This window comes from Falco punctatus (genome assembly GCF_963210335.1).
Source record: "Falco punctatus genome assembly, chromosome: Z".
NCBI classification, from domain to species: domain Eukaryota; kingdom Metazoa; phylum Chordata; class Aves; order Falconiformes; family Falconidae; genus Falco; species Falco punctatus.
This window is the reverse complement of record NC_137586.1, coordinates 40,931,553-40,951,754: the sequence shown is the minus strand read 5'-3', so window position 1 is coordinate 40,951,754 and position 20,202 is coordinate 40,931,553. Positions and strand designations below refer to the sequence as shown.

At 38.0% G+C, this 20,202-nt stretch overlaps 1 protein-coding gene across 6 annotated transcripts in view; it reads left to right on the top strand.

The window, feature by feature from the left end:
* The window catches only part of PRUNE2 (prune homolog 2 with BCH domain), a 148,859-nt gene that overhangs the window by 15,644 nt on the left and 113,013 nt on the right, over nucleotides 1-20,202 (top strand). For 5 of the 6 annotated variants that reach the window (XM_080371679.1, XM_080371678.1, XM_080371676.1 and 2 more), the window contains exons 2-3: nucleotides 18,202-18,306; nucleotides 18,770-18,972. The exons of the other annotated variant lie outside the window; for it this stretch is intronic. In XM_080371679.1, the coding sequence (XP_080227805.1) occupies nucleotides 18,202-18,306; nucleotides 18,770-18,972 (308 nt within the window). The remainder of the gene's footprint in view (nucleotides 1-18,201; nucleotides 18,307-18,769; nucleotides 18,973-20,202) is intronic. 6 annotated transcript variants of the gene reach the window in all.

Here is a 20,202-nt window from a genome sequence, read left to right as displayed (position 1 = left end):
AGCTCCAGTAAACAGAACAGGTGACTGGATGTCACCGACACTGTACACAGCTATAGATGAAAGATCATTTATTTAAAGTTAAAAAGATTTAGGCCTCACAATGGGCTATTCATCTATGACAGTCCAGAGAAGCTAAGGAGTGGCATGCTTCCTAATTCAAATACACCTTTTTTTGAAGAGTAATATGCCATTGTATTTGTTTTGAGGACCCCTTAACACATTTCTGAATGTCTAGACAGTAACCCATTTTTGTGATAATTTGATGTGAGTTAGATTGATAGATATCAGACAGAAGAGTGTTGTATGCACTGAGAGTTAGAAACCAGTGCTGTAATAAGAAAAATAACCAAAAGTGTGTTAAGAATAGGTAACAGCCAGGGCAAGGAAATTCTCTTGTGCTTCATGTGTCTTTACAGAATACTTGGGTACTTGCAAGCCCTGTTCTGTCGGTGTGCATTAACACCGAGTGCTGTTTTGAACAATTTTATGGTCTGACACTTTTAAGTTAGGCATAGCTTGCTGGAAATCATGGAACTTTATTTGAAATGATTGCAGAGTGAGACAGGGTCAAGACCAGGCAGCGGAAACCACCCCCACCCCCCACCCCCCCCACCCCCCCCCAAAAAAAAAGAAAAAGTGAGAAGTAGAGTGATAATATGAAAGACATTATTTATTGAATGCAGAAGTGTGAAATTTGGTTCCTGGTTCTGACACAGATCTAAATAACTTGAAAACTTCCTCCCTTCCTTACACTTACATTCTTTGTTTGCAATCTTTAGTTACTGTTGTTGGAAGGTATTAATTTCAGGGGCCCAGTTTTAAATAATTGCAAATGTTTCTGAGGGCATTTAATGTAAATCAACATATATAAACTTTAAAATAGCTCAGACCCACTGAGCTGTAGTAACTGGGTCTTTTTCCTGGTAAGCCCTCATAAAGATGCCGATACAGATTTGATAGCTGTTCTGGGGGGGAGGAAAGAATCCACAAGTCTGATTTTAGCTCTTTATCATCTGCTTTTTAATTACAGACATTAGCACCATATCCTTGAATTGGACTTGGCATCAGTGGGGAGAAAAAGGAAGACACAGAATATCAGTCAATGTGTTCTTTTTAGTTAATGATAGTCTGTAAGGTAAATGTGCTCAGTAAGTCAGGTGTGATTTGTCCCTGTCCTCAGGCCCACATAGCTGCTGTGCCAGGAAACCAGTAGAAGGGTGGGAATGGAGCTAGGTGTGTTTAGTTCTAGTTCTGCATGTGCTGGTAGTGAGGAGAATAGAGCAAATGTGCAGAGGACTGACCATACAGTCTTTGAGGTGGGGATGGAAAACAGCATCCCTCCTCCGTTTGTACACAACTTCTACATGAAGTGTTAATTCCTAAGCAGGTATTCCTCACATTTGAAGTCTTATAAACTTATATAGAAATAGTTGTCTTATATTCCAGGTTATTAAACAGCAGGATATGCAGATACTCTGTCCTACTGAATGTAGCCACCATGCCTACATAAGCATGTATGTGCACACACCAGTTCCTGACATGCAAAGTGTCCAAAGTTCATACCTGTGGGCACTTCTGTTATCTGTAATTCAAGTGTCTTACCTTTTGATGATAAAATAAAACTGTGCCCATAGAGGTTACTGTAACCTTGTCCCATCACAGACATTTAAATTTAGGGTTTTTTCTTCATAGAAATGTGTAAATCTAGAAAACCATAAAATGTAGGGAATATTTTAAATGGTAAAAGACATTTAGGAGTGAAAAGTTAAGTCTGTACTTTTGGTAATTTGGAGATGAGAGCTTGGCTAAGTTGTAATTTGTACAGTATACTTTGAAGAAAGGGCAAAGTATCTTTACTGAGATCAATAATAAGACATTGAGTCAGTAACAGTAGCACAGCTCAGCACTTTGTGGCAAGACCAAAGATACTCTGGAGGAAACGGGAGAAACTTACCAATACTGTTCCAGAGAGCTGCCAAGCTTCATGCTCTTTCTGCAACTTTAATTTGAGGTTCAGTTTGCACTCTAATTGGTATTAATGTCAGATCTGTGGTATTTGGAGAATCAGTTGCACTTGGATAATGTTTAAAAAAGGCACTGGATAATGTTTAAAAAAGGCACTTTTGTATCTGGGGGCAATAATATTTTGTACCTGGGAACAATACTATGCTGCTAGGTTTGCTTTGGACAGAATTTCTGAAATGTTGAAATGTCTTGCCTTCCCCCCCCGCCCCCCCCCCCCTTTCCATTTCGAATGTTTATGCTGGGTCTCTGCTAGTTTCATTTTTGGGTACTGACTGCCATGTTTTTGGTATCATTAGCCGTGATGGATGAAGGAGGTGCTTAGACAGGGATATCTGTCTTCTGTGTCCTGCTGTTTGCAAAGCACTCAGATTTCCAAATCTGATTGTAATTTTTTTCTAAGGGGGTTATGTATTAATGAAGATATTTTTTCATTAAAATATTTTCTACTACATTCTCTGAATGTTAATTTTTATGCTGAAGCATTCCTGAAAACAGTTGCATTCATGAGGAGCAGTTGGGTATAGATTTTATTAAACCGTGTTACAAACTTTCCCCATGTCATGCATTTTACCTGGTGTTTTGAGTTGTTTTCTCTTACTGTTAAGCACAGCTATCACTTTGCATCACATTAATTAATTTCACATTCTAAATGTCAGCAGAGTAAAAACTGCAATTTTTCATGCTAATATTAACATAAGCATGTTGCACAGCCTAACTGGTTCACAGTACACTGTTCATAACAAAACAGGTATTTTATGTCATGCTGTTGTTGAAATGTATTTGTGTTGCTATCTCTGTATCTTGTATACTTTTTTTAAAGAAAAAAATTAAATACACATTAAACTTTCTATTTTGATGCTAGTTGTGACACTTAACTACCATAAATATTAGCATGCTGGTTTCCCAAATTGATAGAAATCATACACAATGTATTTCTAAGACTTGTTTTAAAATCACAGGAATGCAATAATCATACAGCTTCAGCAAGTGGACATGGATCTCCTCTGATAGCCATAACAGACTATTTTTATCAGTAGACCTCATTCCCAAAATTTGCTTCTCATATATTGCTGTGCCTGTAATAGATGACTCAAATCACAAAGCCTCTGTGGGTTAGTCCTTGTATAAAATTAAACAGTGTGCTTATCTGTTGAGTAATTATGTAGCGGAATATCTCAAATGTCTTTCAAGTCAGTATGTTCTTTCAAGGCCTGATGTGCTTCTTTTATTCAGGAGTGCCAAGTATATTTTGGTATTTATACATATGAACTCCATCTAGAGCCGGAGATTAAATATTCAAATACAACTGCATATAAATATGTGGCCATCATACCTTATCCTCCTTGATCCTGAGAAAAAGTACTGTTTTACTTAGCTGGTAGAAGAAAAGAAAGAATTACGCCCTGTTTGTTTTTAACAGACTTCCCTAATTCCGTTTCTGCTGAACAGATACCCTTTCAACAGCTGTACAAGGCCAGCACATGCTTCCTATGTGAGGGAAAGCAAGCTACACATAGTTACTTCTCTTGTTCTTCCAGTGCAAAATGCTTCTATTACATAAAATGCTGTGTAATGGTCCTCTGGTCTGCTGAGATTTATGCAATTAACTAAGCAGAAATAATAAGCTAAAGAAATGTCAGATTGAGAACAGAGGGTGACCTGACACTGCAAAGCCATAAAATCATCACTGGTTTCTAATCTTACCACTGTTCTTGTTCTGACAAGTGTTTAACTAGATGCTTGTCAGTATCTCCAATTGTGATGAATTCCTTTTCCTAACACCTTGAACACCTTGTGAATACAGAGGAAATTTAGTTCATGTGTTGCAGCATTCTTGTAGCTTGGAAACACAGGAATTGCCTTATTGGTACATAATAAATGTCCATGTGATGGAGTATGTTGTGTTGCTGGTCACTAACGTAGGGTTTAATTACAAGCAAATTCTAAATGCCCTACCAGTGTTTGCAGACTTGAACAGTAGAAAACAGTGGGTCTGGCTGCTGTGATGAGTCTTGTGCATCAGGTATTTTGGCTTGCAATAGGTCCCTTTTGTGTACTTAGGTTTGGTTGTTGTTTGTTGTTTTTTGGTGGTTGTTGTTCCTGTTCGGTTGGGTCCATGCCCGCCCCTCCCCAAGATTTAAGGACTTCTGTCAGTGTGCTCTCAATTTTTTTTTTTTTACCTTCAGAATCACTGCAAGCAAGTTTAGAGCTCTGTGATTTGGTGGAATAAGGTATTAGCCTGAGAGGAAGCAGATTGTTCTTTGCTAGCTTAAATATCACTCCTTACCTTTGGACCCCTTTGTTCTTAACTACAGCAGGCACAGAAATCAATGGATGCTGCTGTTCCTGACAGCATGCTCTTCCATTGCAAACCAAGAGCTTGACTCTTGAGCAAAATCAAGCAAGTCCCTCTGTGGAGGAGGACACATCTATTAGTGTTTTCCATAGATTATAAAGATATCGTAGTGGGTTAAATATAAACTAGAAGATATTGTTGATCTGCCAGTTGAAAGGTAAAGTTGAAATATTAATGTAATTTTTCTGTCATAACCATGGTTTTTTCTAAAATATTTGTTGTTTTTGAATTAGCTAGGGTAACAGATTTGCCGGGGTAATGAATTGCCCATTTTGGTGTTAACTGAGGGGATTCAGCAAAACTGTTATTGAAGAGGATGCCTTACTTAATCAGTCATTGATGTCTCTTTATATTTGAATTTGTCAATTTCTATCTACTGTGTTCTCCTCTTAATAAATTTTGAAATAATGTGTTGTGAAAACCTTAATCAAAATGGAAGAAATTCAGCCAAACCTTAAACAAAAAAAAGCCCTTTTAGCTGTGTTCCTTGTTCTCATACTCTGTTAATGCTTGACAGATTTTTCAAAAGAAACAAATGGCATAACATGTCTTTAAAGGAATTGTTTTATAGCTTTGTAATATAAACAGTGCTTTGATTTACTTTGTAATTACACTTCTAGTGATTTTGTCCATTATTTTTCATACTTCTAAAGCAGTAGTTGATATGCTCACCATCGAGATAATCTTTAATACTGTATACTATGTAGTTCTTCTTTGTATAACCTATCTTTTATGAGATGAAATTAACTACTGTGCTGGGTAAAGTCTCTGAAGCTCTCACCTCTGTTCAAGGTGGAGTTTTTTGGTAGCTGCAGTGACAATCCGACTATAGCTCTGTATGAGGAATATGTGTTTATTATGTTGCGGTTCTTGACAGATCTTGGCTGTGCTGGAACATTACTGTGATGACAAGCAGAAGGAAGATAATTTGTTCTTTTTTTTCCCCCGTACCAATTGTCCTAGTGCATTAAATTTAAAACATGTCTCAGTTGTGCATATGTTCTACGTCAAGACAAAATAACGTGAAATGGAGCAGTGATTCAGAGGGGCAATAATAATAATCACTGTAAATATTGTTTGCAGTGTCATCATCTGTATGTCAGTTCAAGGTGTCATTGGCACTGTACATGAATAAGGCAGAAGTCTTACCCACAGTATATAACCTCTAGGTTCTTAGTTTTTTGGGAATCTTTGTAATGGGCACTGTGGTGCTCTGTGAGACAGTTAACTATTGCAGTGCTGAATTCTGAAGCGCAAGAAGAAATGGCAAATGCTGATTTGAGCATATTCTCTCCTATAGATCTTTCCCAGCTTGTTCCAATGGTAGCAGATAATCATGATTCTAGCTTCTGGTAACTTTTTGCTTCCTTTGGAGGACATTTTTCAAAGTGATTGTGATTTCTTCCAGTTCTTCCTCTATTTTTCCATTGTCATTGGTGCTGGACAAATACAAGGATTAGATTCAGTGTTTTGCTTGATGCACTACATTTTCATAGAAAGACATTTAAGAAAGAAGTCCTGCTCAAACTTACTTTTTCCTGAAAAATCTTATGTCCTTAGCAGTATTTAAAATGTTTTCCCTGAGACCAAATCAATCCATTTCAGTTTCTGCCCTTTTCTCATTGAACGTTAAAAGAAATGTTTCAGTACGTTAGGACTATTATTGCATTTCTTCAAATAACAACATTTGTGGATTTTTTCTTTTTATTGGAGTGTATTTTACCTGTTCTATCTCATTAGAAGGGAAACTAACACCAACACAGCAAAAATAAATGTTTTACACCGCCACTGTATATTGCCTTTCAGCACACTTTAATTAAAGTGGCATTTGTTTGTCCTAGAATATCACCATTCCCTAATCGATGTACTGAGCAAGCACCATAGTGACAAGATAAGTTGCTTTGTTTTGTTCCATATGTCTGTGCTCCAAATTTTCCATAGTTTTAATTGGTTCCCTGCAGAATAACATTTACAAGCATATGGTATGGAAAATGCTGACTGCATTTGTTATCATATATTTTAGTACATTGGTGGCACTAGATCACTAAGCCTTTAAATGTGATTATGAGGTTACTTAATGCAGTCAATAGTGTGCTTAAAACACAGCAAAAATCTGCAGTGAGCTAAATTGTATCAAGGAAATATGTTTGACTGCCTTCTTAATGCCTCAAGGATAGATGAGGAAGTCTGATTCAGAAAACATTTTGGGTAATGTTTATCCTGAAACATACTTTAGTCACCTAAGAGCAATCTGGAAAAGTCTGTGGAGAATGTTTGACATCACAGGAGGGGAATGCGCGTAGGAACAGGGAGTGCAGAACAGGCAAAATACATGATAGTCGAAGATTATTGATTTTTGAAGAAATGCACTGGCATTAGCTGATGTTTCATCATCATAATAATAATCAGCTGATTAGCTGAACGCAAGATCAACCGCTGGATCTCATGTGTCTGACTTTGGAGGTGTCAGCACTGCATTGTTACCCTGATTCTGCTCTGGCAGAAGACAGCCAGCCCAAAAGAGAAAACGATTGTCTGGGAAGACTCCAGTCATCTCAGTGTGGGTGAAGGATGGAGCTCAGCTACGCTGATGTAGATGTTGGGATTTTGATGGGGCTGGACGGGAGGGTGTGTCATGGTGGATAACAGCTGAACCAGATTTCTTGCTGAGACAAATTTACAGAGGTGGTTTCACACGGGTCCAGGAAGTGTTCAGTGGGTCATGGTATTAAGAACCTGTTTGGATTTCATGAGCAGACTGGAAACTTGGATGCAGCAGAACGAGGGTTACTCAGTACACAGAGACTTCTGATGTATGGATTACATCCTTTGTGTGTGGATTCAAGAAGTACCATATCTCTCCTGACCCTAGCATGAACCCAGCCTAACTTACTAAATAAATTCCAAATTTCTGCTGTTTTAATGTCACCAATATAAAAAAGACTATTAGACATTAAGGCAGCAAGTTCAAAGTTTATTAGTAACTAGGCATATGCTTAAAAGCTTATGAATGTTAAAAGTAATACAATAATGTGATTATGTGTTTTCTCTTGTTCACATGTAATACCCTGGTATTAGTATTATGTCAAGAGCAATTCAGGATCTGAACAGTATAGACATAACCAATTAGTATACGAGTAAAAAGGCAGTGCTTTCTCATAATGGAGCATATGCTTCTATTCTCATAACACCTCAAATAAAAAAAGTAGATTGTTTTTGCAAAGTTGTTTCATTCTGAATGTTTATTTCTTGGTGTACTGTCATTTCTCTAACAAGCATGGTGTTGCAAGGTAATTTTTAATCTGTGCTGAGTTTCTGCAGTAAGTCAGCCCATCTATCCCTCACAAAGACACTTGGACCTAAACATGTTACAATAATAGATTTCCCTCATGGCAAAAAAAGCTGCCAATAATAAGAAAGGGCTTTGGGAAAAATTCTTTTGGGGAATGGTGTTTGCAGCAGGCATAAAGGACAGCAGAGGAGTACTTTTTAATTGGTTTCTCATTTTCTGTGTGGAAAAAGAATTGTGACTAAAATAATACTAAAGTAAAAAAAAAAAATCAAACCAAACTTGCATTTTTCTTGAGGCAGTCTTCACAGAGAGTGGTTAAAAAGCCAAAGATATTTTATAATTACAGTATGGCAAAAACCTGTTGAACAAAGGCAAAATTGAAAGTGACTTTGGCTTCCTGATCATTCTTCCAGCTATGATTTTATCATTCTCAACAGAATGTGTGTAATACATTTCAGGATAAGTCACTGATGGGAAGATGGTGTATGTTTTATTGTTAGCATGGACTACTTGCTTTGTCTTGAATCACTTAAAATACAGTTCATGATGAATAGGAGAAGTTTACACAGACGATCTGAAACAAAATGCAAATGTGAAAATGGAGCTATACATGTTTGTGTTGAAGTGCAATGTTCAGAAATACCTATAGCACATAGATAAAAATCTAGACCAGGGGTCCTCAAACTTTAACGAGGGGGCCGGCGCGCGGATGCAGTGGCAGGCAGCCATCTGCGGCTGCTTGGTTTCCCCCCCCCCCAACCCCCGGCGGGGGGTGTGTGTGGGGGTCTGTAAATACCGGGGGCCGGATTGAGGACCCTGGGGGGCCGTATCTGGCCTGCAGGCTGTAGTCTGAGGACCCCTGATCTAGAAGAAACATTGAGATTGCAAGATGGTACAATTAAAACAAAGAACAGAGTAGAACCTGTTTATATATTGTGCATATACAAGCATAGAAAATTCAGTCTCATTGTATGATCACTAATGGTATTCCTGCTGGGCTGCTGGCTCCCTTCAGGGTATGGTCTCCTGTTCAGTTGATGCGTATCACTTAAGGGCTACACTGACTTAAGAAACATGAAGCTCAACTCCAAAGGCCCCTGTACAGCACAGTGTCCAAGTGACGCCTAACTCTTGGTAAATGTATTCTCAGTTGCAAAGTTGCTTCCACCATTTCAGAGAAGAAGCTAAGCTTAAACACTGTGAGGTTAGACGGTAGGTCTGTGACAGGGGCAGGTAAATGAATATTATTTGAGTTGAATTCTCTTGCCTTCACCAAAAAAAAAAAAAAAAATCCTTTTTTCTCCAGTGCACTTTCTCTTTGCTTTCTGTAATTCATTCAGCTTCTGCAGTGTATGATGTAGGGGATTATTGCTACCAGTCACGTCCTGATGCACCTACAGAACTGATACACTTAATGTGGCAGGGGCACTCTGCTCCTCAGGTAAACGTGCTCCCTACTTTTAACTAATTTGTTTTTAATATCTCAGGGGACACCTTGATCCTGTAGTAAGGCAAACAATTCCCAAAGGAGATGAATACTATCAAGTCCTGTAAACTGATAGGCATCCCAGTCTCACCTTTGCATGTTTAGTGGCAAGTGGGGTAGAGGAGTCATGTAACTTGAGCTGAAAATTCAAATACCTGCTGTGACTGGCTTCAGACACTAAAGATGACCTGGAATAGGAATATAACTTGTTCTCTTGCAGAGCTGAATTGCTTATGCTGTATTGCTAACACTCAGTTATTACTGTAGTGAGAGTTCTAGTCCTGCATAGAACACATCAGTTTGATTAACAAATGAGTTAATGCAGCATAAAAGGAAGAGGGGAACTTTGATTTTTACTTCAATCACTTCTATGATAGAGAATCCTATTGACAGGCTGTTGAACTACTGCTGATTCAAGGTTAAATAATCATTCTGCTGCATTTTCTTTTTTCAGCCATGCAAGGGTATATCCTATTTTGTCTTGGCAGGAAGAGCACTGCAATACCTTTACTGAGCCTAAGGTCATTTAAGTCAGATTTTCCCCTCCTCATTTTGTTAATCTTTTATCATAAAAAACGTAGGTCTCTTTTAGTTCCCTAAGGCGAAGCATATTTAATACCTGTCTGACTTAATGGGAATTTTATCTCTACTGTTAACAGCAAAATTCGGATCAAAACGTGTGGTGCCGGAGTCATGCTTCCAAAATGTGTGTGAATGTGGGCATGTACGTGTACCCCATGTGTAACCCATTTCGAAAACTAGATACTGTTGGGTGTACCGCGTACTTAAACCCCATGATCCAGCACAAGCGGTGTCTCAAAAGCTGGCCCTAAAGGCAAAAAGTTGGAGAAGCAAGAGAGTGTGAACATGTAAAGCTTATGCAAAGTGGTGGAAAATCAATGCCAAACCAATCAATGGGACAAATTAATTTTAAAAGGAGCCAACAAGGTTTTGATTGATGTTTTTAATTCTGTGGTGGTGCTTTTGATATTTAAGTGGCATCTCTGCATTATTTAGTTACTCCAACTATTCTTTTTTGGATGAAAATTGCACATAGGAAACCATTGATAGTTTTTATTTTTCTCAGTGTGAATAAATGTATGTCATAGCTTAGAGAGAAGATGTTTAAAGGACAGGCAGAGCAGACTTGCATGCAGTTACATTCTGTAAAATTAATTGAAAGTGAAGAGAGAGTAGATGTTTGCAGTCGGTAGGAATTCTTTCTTGAACAGTGTGAAACTTGTCTGCAGAATGCCAAATCGGAGCCTGTTGGTAATACAGGAATATTGAACTGAGTTCTCAGCAGCAATAGCTGACCGTGCCAATTCTTGATTAGAGATGACTGGAAAAGAGAGCTTCTGTTTTGTGGAAATTACAGGAACGATCTAGGGACAAGACTTCCTTGCCTGGCTGGCATGCCAGATAGTTAACCTGCCTCATTTCCATTATTACGTTTGAAGGATCAGCATGCTTCTGTGGAGCAGTGTGATTTTGGGAAATGGCATTTCTAAATAAAACTCTCTTTAGCAAGCTCTTGGCTCTAAAGTATGGCTTTTAAGGTATTAACTTCAGAAAACCAATAATGCTCGTCCAACAAGGCTATGTTCAACCTCCTGTGGGAATTGCAGTCACCATCAGAGAGAGGAGTGCAGGTGAGGCTGGGTGAAATATGTGCATCATTTAGGCCCCAGGTGAGCTCTATGTGCATGACAACTAAGGTGTGAAGACCTTTTCCTACTCTTTGTTATAGACTAGTCATAGTCTATTGTCATAGATCTTACTCAACGCAAAATACCAGGTGATATTTTATGCCTGTCTAGCCATTTCCGAGGTACTGAATTTTTAACCCTTCCACTTCCATTTGTCTTTTCTGTAAGACTGTGCCTCCCATACAAAAGCAGATGGTGTGCATTTAGAAAATTGCCCTTTTGTTTTATTATACTTTATTCTGCTAGTAGGATTGATGTTGGCTGTAAAAGGTGGGGCTTTTTTGATCCATAAGGAAAGCAACATTGTACAATATAGATCCAACAGGTAGTGATTAAAATATGGCACACTCGAAATTCTCTCTATTAAATTATGTTCCTTAGGGAAGAACCCACTATGTAACATGTTTTTTTACAACTATTACAGTAAAGTACAAAATATATTATATACTGTATATGATAAATGATACTGCAGTGGCAGAGAAATATCATAGTTTTTTCTTCTGTCCTCAAAAATAAAGGAAAACAAAGACTTACCAGGATGAGAGACCATTTTTTTCCTAGGCCAGAAAAAAGCTTTCTTGTGAAAAGACTTATGAAATATTAAACTAACTTGAATTTTGCATAAAATACTCAATTAACTTTGCCTTGGCTTAAAGCCATTTCTTCGACAATGGAGAAAGATGAGCAACTTAAAAGCCCTTAGGCTGATAGAAGTATAATAATGCCTGATACTATAAGGCAAATGCAAGACATACTCCAAAATGACTACTCAATAAGTTCTGCCTCTGGGTTGGAGAGGGATTGCAAAGGTAATGAGTAGGTATGAAAATCCTCTCTCATGTAAGTAAGTGATATAAAATCTCACTTGCGGTGTTTGTCACCAGCTTGTCCTTGGTCCAGGCAGGCTTTTTCCCCATACATTTCCAGGAAAGCTAAGTATGTCTGTGCACCCGTGCTCCCCTGTTAGTGCTTCAGCCACCAGGTTGAATAAAACTTTGAGAATTGTGTCTGACACTGCGTTATTATGCATCTCTGCATCTTCTTCTTACATTAATATGCTTCTATTGAGCCATATAGCTCCTTCCTTTAAAGAATTGCTATCCTTGAGAGGTACTGTCTCATCGCCAGCAGCAAAATGCAGTGATTTTGCTGCAGTTGAAGGACGGAAGATCCAGTGGTAGTTGAGGCAAAAAGAAAACTGGCTGAGAAAGCAAGGCTGTGTGTGGCTGCCTCTGTGTGTGTACGAAGGAGGGCGAGAAGAACAAAAATTTTTGCCTTGAGACAGTGAGACCATGTTTTGTAGGGGTTCCTGTTTATACTGGAAGAGGTCTCCAGTATTTCTTGTCTTGCAAGATCATTTCAGCTTCTGTATTAACAGAAGAAAAAAAGAAGAGACACTGTCTTTTTTGACTGGCATGTGGTTATTTCATGAATCGCTGTAGTAATACATCCTAGTCAAAGATTTACAAACCTGATTGCTAGTATATGCAGTATGATTGAATGAATCAGCTGTTTGAAGCAGGTAAGAAACAGTAGAAAGTTATTTTTGACTGCAGTTGCATAAAGATACAGTTGCCTGGCTAATGCTTTTAGGTGAATAAAACCAAAACTGGGCAGGTAAGAGTTTCTTTGCTGTAAGTATCAGAGTATTGGAAGAGATCTCTTACTAGATTGCAGAAGTAGCTTAATGTTTATAAATCTCTTTTTTTTAGCATGGTAAGTGACTGCTGATCTGTCCAGCCTGATCTGAATTGAATTATCCTGACTGATACCATCTGAGGATGACACATCATTTCTTTAATTAATTTTATCCCAAGCATCCAGTGTTTATACATTTTACAACTTGGCTTTAATCTAGCTAAACAAAAATCTATCAGCACTGACAGAGATCAGTGGTCTCATGTAGTTGAGACCGTGTTTTGTAGGGGTTCCTGTTTATACTAGAAGAGGTCTCCAGTATTTCTTGTCTTGCAAGATCGTTATGAGTTCCAGTTTTCATCATTAGTCTCTTAATTTTTTTAATTCTTAGAGCTATTGAGAATTCATAATTCCTCTCAGATTTAGCTGTGGTAGCTGCAGGAGTTAATATGGTTTAGTCTTACTGCATCTAAGTATCACAGAGTTTATGCATCTAAATCTTCTTCCTGATTGTGGGCTTCTATGCTGGGGTATTTGCTTGGAAAGACCTGGAAGAGGAAGCCTCACATCCACATGCCTGCTTTTCTCATAGCTGGCTGATGAGCAAGCAGGAGACTATGCAAACTAACTGTGCCTGAGAGGATGAAAGAGGTAGCAGTCTCAGACCCATCAGGAAAACAGTAAGCTTGGGTGGCCCTGGGATGGCAGACTCCAGGGTTGCTTTTATGGAGAGTATACTTTTTTGGAAGGCTATTATTAATAAGTAGTGGTAAGATACTAAAAAGTCATTCAGGGAGCTATACATGGGGAGAGGAAATGCTGGTGAAATTGTCTTGGACCTGCAAGAGGGGAAGGAAAAGAGAATACAATTATGCTTAGTTGAGCAGAAGAGCTGAGATCACAAAAGGTGAAAAAAAAGTATCACGGATCATTAAAGCAGTATGTGAGAACAGTCAGTGGAAGGTCTACCTAGTGCCTTGATATTTAGAAAAAAATAGATAAGAAATTGGGTCACAACAACAGCTCATGCTGGTTTCATGTTGGTTTCTGAACCGTAAGCAGCCGTAGAAGCTGAGGAGACAGTTCCCTCAGCCTCAGAAGAGGTGGTACCAACTTAATGGAGGAAACTTTATGCATAAGTCTGTCAGAGCTAAGATGTCACCTGAGCGAGAGGATGCTACTTCTTATGGAAGATCTGAGGACCATTATCTGATGTGAGAATTGGGGGATAGCACACCATGGTTCCACATACAGAAGAACCACAGCCTGTCGCAGGGAACACGCGGGATTCTGCTTATATTATTATAGGTAAGTTCAGGTTTGAGCCCTGGAAGATGAAAACAAAGGTTGTTTTGAGGGTTCCATCATTTTAATAACAATTTATTCAGTTATTCTTCTTAGTGTAACTTCAGATCTGTCAGCACCCTCCTTCATGCTAGCTTTTGATTGCTTTAAAAGTTGCATTAAGCAATATTTTGGTAGTAGACTATGGGGCCTGGTTGGTCCTGAAGGAGTATCTCATGATTTTTATCCATGGATGGTGGTGTCTTTTTGCCAGTAATGATTATCTGAGGCAGTGACATCATGCTGAAAGTACTGACTTCTACAGCTTACAAGATGCTGCAAATCAGATTGAGGGTTTAAAATGTTGCTTTCATAGTCCCGTGGTAGAATTGGTAGACAGCACCTATTTGTACTAAGGTGAATGTCTGCAGTAGCATTCAGGTTTTTATCACTGCAGTTTGGCAGAGTTGATCTGTTACCCAATGCACAGATCTCAAATTGTCTGTCCAGCAGGGGATGAAACAATATTTTTCTCTCATGCTCTCTCACATGTATAACACTGTGGTCATTGCTAAGCTTTAGCTAAAGTATCTGCATTGTTGGTACAGGGTTTCCTCTGTTAAAATAGAATGGGGGAGAGAAAACCTAGCTGTCTTGAGTAATAAATACATCGTCTGTGGTTCTGGCATCAGATAAATACTCAGTTCAAATAATAAAGAAGCTTGCAGTAGAAAGTGTTGTCCATGTGAGTAGGTTATGCATGTGTGATCTTTAATGTGTCACTGAGTTATTTTAGTGGTTATCAGTGGGGAGTGGGAAGATAAATAATTCCTTCTTAGTGTACTGAGCTGTGTCAGGGGTAGCATGTACCTGTTTATGTACTTCCCTGTAAATGTCCTTGGCTGCTCAGTTTTGCATGTGACAGCTGTCAGACTGTAGCTCATGGTCTGTGGTTTGGAGTTATATCCATGTCCTCAGGGGAGTTACTGTTTACCCCAGTGGTTCTAATCTTCCTGTTAACTTTGCCTCTAATGGGACGGCACAAACTATGTGAATGCGGATACTAGGGTGGGACTTCTAACAGTGGCTGGTACAGATTGTCTGCAAGTCTGATCTATTTCTACCTATATCAAATTTACGCTGTTTTTTAGAAATGTATCATAGAATCGTAGAATATCTCAAGTGGAAGGGACCCATAAGAATCATTGAATCCAACTTGCCTTTGAGAGAACAGATTACTTATGTGGATAAGAGTATTTGTTAAGAAAAAGCATGATTTAATTTAGGAAAATAATAGCAAACATTTTCTTGTGCTTTGTAGTAATAATTAGAGTGAAATTTTAGGTTGGTTTTCTTAGGTAAAACTTACGAATTTGCAGAACTATGGGAAGAATTAACTGTCCAAACATACTCTACAACTTTATTAATATAAATTTATTTATAATAATTAGTTTGGTAAGACATGATTTGGTGTTGGAAGGTGCCTCTTCAAAAATCGTGCTTTCACACTTGTATTTAGTGAAGAAGATTCTTCAGACTGGTGAAACAAGATGTGAATTGTCACTTCTCTCTCATCAGTATGTCTTACATCACCAGAATATGAAGTACAGACTTTCTTTGCTGTTCTAGCTGATTTTGGCCTTGAAATCTGTGAAACAGAAACTTGAATTACTAATTAAGACAGCTTACAGGTTGACTTCGTATTTTAACATTAGTAGAACAGCTGTCATTTTATTAGAAAAACTCCATCGAAAAACACTTTGCTAAAAGTTGCAAATGAGAGATTAGGGAATGAAGCGGGGTAGTTGTATACAAATGAACAGATTCTTACTCAGGTAGAGTACAGTCATTAAAATAACCAATTGTAGTGGATGAAACAAAAATATGCCCTGTCTGGAGTGACCAGGGAAAGGCAGTGTGCAACAGAAACCCGTGAACGTCTTCAGAAATTTGTTTTTCATTCCCTTTGCTTTGGGAAAGAGTTGGCAGTAGCTAGCAGGTTACCTCAACCAGATGTCTGTCTTGGGCAGAAATATTTTGGAGGAAACGAGTAGTTGTTTAGAGGAATAGTGTGTTGGCAGGCTGATGAAGAAATACACCCTCTCACCGTTAGCCTGCTTACTGTCATGTGAAAAAATCAGCTTAATAAGCTCTATCTCAGAGCTCTTGTTAAGCTCTTGAGAATAGTACGAAGAGGTGGCCTGTCCTTCCACGGTGTGTTATGGTTTGTATGTGTTGATGAAATTCTGGTGTGGCGGACTTAAAAAGTCAGACCCTAAATGGCTAGTTGGCCTGTTTGCGTTACAAAGAGATGGTCTCCAGAGCTTTCTTGTCCCACTGTGTTCTCTTTGCATTCTGCTTTGTACAGCCATGCTTTTCTCATTTCTTCAGAAGTCAAGTGTAGGGTTCAGAAACTTTTAGTCTTGAATTTTTTCACATTTTGTGTCATTATTCTCTCTCCATTCCTGAAGAGTTAATAAAGCCGGGGGAGGAGGGGGGGGTGGGTCGGCAGCATGAGGGCACATACAAATAAGTGAAAGATGCTGGGTTGTTTGTTGGTTTTTTGGTTGTTTTTTTTTTTTTTTTTTTTTTTTTTTTTTTTAGAAATGTGAATTCATCTTTTCCTTTTAAACAGTTTTTAAGACAAAGATGGTTTCCCATCTTTCACAGTTCTCCTCCCACATGATTTTCTACAGATTTTAGAGTCGCAGTATACCTGTGTAACAATGCTAGAGCTAACATGTGAGTTTAACAAAGCTACAGCTATCAAGTGAGTTGTAAAAACAACTGTGCAGATTTTAGTGCTTGGGAGAATGAATTCTAAAGACAACATAAAAAATGTCTTGATTTTTCAAAAGAGAACACTTATGTACCTGATGACACAAATAGGTCTGCCATTCATCACTGAAACTCAGATGACTGTTGCTAGTTCTGTATGGGATAGTGTCTTGTTTAATGTAAGCAATAAGAAGCAGTTTTTCTATAGGTACAGAACATGTAGATACAGAACAGCATCAGATGGCTTGAAATTTTTTATATTGTTTGCACTGAGCTCCTAGACGTGGGTGACTTTGTAGATTTAATAATCAGTTTGTCAGTTCATTCATTTTTTTGCAGTTACGATGAACCTAAAGAAAAAGAATTCTATACACTGAATAATACTGACAAAGGATGAGCTCATGAACTTTATTTTCATTCGTTAGGGTGGCAGATTAATCAGAAATATATGTTGCAGAACAATATAGCAACAGATACATTGGAAAGAGGAAAACTGAGACAGTTCATTGCTGCTGAAGACCTACAGCTGAAATGAATGTATCTGTTCCAGACACTGTACTCTTCAGAATGCTGGCTGTCTTTCCCTGTACATAGGGAATGGAGAATAGGTGTCCTGGTTTTATTACCTGAAGGTATTTTGATGGCTGGGTTCCATATAAGGTACAAAGAATTGAGTTTCTTCCTTATAACCAGACAGAGGTGAAATTAGACACAGAGAAAAAAGGTTAGTTTTTAAAAAATTGCACATTTATAATTATTGAGGATAATATACTAATTCTATACTTCTGTTGAAAGATTAACATTTTATTTGATACCCAGAATCCTAATTCAGAATATCAAGCAAGTACATCAGCCTGTGTACTACAACAAAAATGTTTAATTGCATATATTTATGCAATTACCTTACCTTACCATCAGTCAGATGTTTCTCAAATTAAGAGGCATAGCTCATTAGAAGAAAATAAACTGCAATGTTTCTGTGCAGCTAGCTTGACATTAATGATGTGCACAAGAGAAAAACATCATCTTACATTTTGTGTGTGCAATTATGAAGAAGGTAGACACTTCCCTGGAATATTTTCCTTTCACATAATTGGTCTGTGTTCTTTTCCTTGTGTTTGGAAGGCTCTCAAGTTTATTAAATGCAGAAGAGACTTGGTTCCCTTTTCAAGTGAGAACAACTTCAAGTGCTTCACTGGGGGCGTTCAGCTTCTGAGGAGTCAGTTAAAAACTTTGTCTGGTTACTGATTTCAGCAAGCAAAGGAAAAAGGGAAAATTAAAACTACATCTTGCTGTGTATAGTTTGCTGTGTGTATTTCCACGCTCTTTTGAACTCTTTTTCTGATTAGACCTGTGAAGTGTTTTCAGAAACTTTTCCCACATACACATGAAGCTGCTTATCTGATGTTTGGCTGCTAAAGGGTGAGATCTAGTTTGGGTTCTAAACCGGGGTCTCTTATGAAAACCAGGTTTCTTGGCTTTCCTGGGAGCTGTGAAGCCAAGGAAACATGTCTGATCCCACAGTGTGGACGGTGCATGATATTTAACTTGTCTTTCAAAGTGCCACGGTGATAGGCCTTTGTTTTTTGTCATCATTGTCACTCATTGCAATTGTCTTCTACTACTGTTACAGAACAGGAGCAAATGCTTGGAGAAAGTCCATGTTGTTCTTGGGAATAAGTCCTGTGATTTGGATTCTCTTATTTCTACCCTGGCCTATGCCTACTTTCTAGACAAGGTAATGGGGAGAATGGGACCGACTGGTCTTAACTTATTGGTTCCATGTTGTTACAGACATCTCATTGTTAAGTTAACTACAACATACAGTAGAAACATTATTCTGGACAATGATTTTGTTACCATCAGGGGTGAGATTTTTATGTAGAAACAATTACATTTCATTCCATACTAAAATTAATGAGTGAGTATTAGGTGGCTTATTCAATAGCAGCAGAAGTTCACCCCTGTACATCATTCTTCCTCCTTCCTGGTTTCCAGTGATTCTGTAGGAAGCAAACAGAGACAGAATAACAAGAGAAAAAGCAAACCACATTTTCTTAAAATGAAGTAGAAGGGGGGGGGGGGGGAAACCAAACAGAAAAATCAGGCTCTTTCTAATTGCTCCCTGTGTTAAAACATTTTCCTAAGAAAAACCAGTTTTTGTTTTCTGCAACTCTGACAAATGCACACCTGTGTTACAGGTCAGTCCTCCTGACGTTCTTTGCTTACCGGTGTTGAACATACCAAGACAAGATTTTAGCTACTTCACAGAGACAAGATGTATATTGGAGGAACTGAATATCCCGGAGTCATTCCATATCTTCCGCGATGAAATCAATTTGCACCAGCTGAATGCTGAAGGGAAATTGTCTTTAACACTTGTAAACAGCAACATGCTGACAAGGTATTGCATTGTATGTACAACAAGATGGCTTATGTGGGTTTGAGCTGCTTTAAAAATTTTCTTTTAAATTTTTTCTGCATTAATACTGGTATTGCAATGTTAACACAGACCAAAAAAAGGAAATCAAAGTATATTTTAACTCCCATTATGTCCAGTAAATGTAACAACCTAAATAGTCACCTTTCTGTCACTTCTAATGGATGTCCCTGTTTTAAGGACCTTGTATTCTCACACAGTTTAGATTAGATATTGCAGTTTAGTTCAAATAGTCTGGAAGTTTCCTGTGACTGGTAAATAAGAGATCAGGTTTTCTTCCTGCCTTTTAGTTGGCTTTCACTAAAGGCATTAAGACTCTCCTAGTGGTTTGGAGAGGGATAGCACTTTTGCATGTGTTAAGATGGCTGCTAGATTATTGCAGTCCTTACAAACTACAGGATTTTTCTCAAATTGTTGTCAATTCTAGAGGGTCGGAGTTGCTCGGTGGAAGACCATAGTCCATATACTCATCCTTAAGAGGGAGTATCTACAAGCTAATAGTGAAACATCTATAGGGAGCCTCTTTGCATGGCCTGCTTGTCTGGCCCAGAGTGAAGGATGCTGTTTACTTCCAGCTCCCTTTAGAACTTCATTTCAGATGAGTAATATCCTGTTGTGCTGTCACCTCATCATCATACTCCGAGGGGTTTGCAGATTAGAAACACCTAATATGAGAAACATACGTAAATCTCATAGGTATTGATTCTTTAGTTTTAGTCAGCTCAGAACATCATTCTCTTTTTCAGAGTAAAAATTATCTGTAAATTTTGCTTTTTGTTTAGTAGTGTCCTTTCCTGTATTTCTTCCTTCTAAAGAATTATGATTAACATATTATTTATTAAATATAGTTTCTTTGCTGTTGCTATTATATTTATAAGCAGGAACATAGTGTCTAAATGCAAAATAAAGATCTGTAAGTTTTCAAAATACTCAATAGGGAAAATCCCAAATCCTCCCCTATATTAAGAGTGATACTTTCAATACATGTAGAAATATTTTTTCAAATCGTTAGTTTTTAAAGATTTTGATAATAGAAATGTAAACATTTAAATCTTAGTACTTGGTGATGTAGTAAGCAATAAAACACCATGAACACCTCATTTTAAAAAAATAGATTTTAAGATATTGCCATGACATTCTTTGGCTTTATAGCAGACTTCAAGGAGCAATAACACTAGTGTTTTAGTCTGGAAT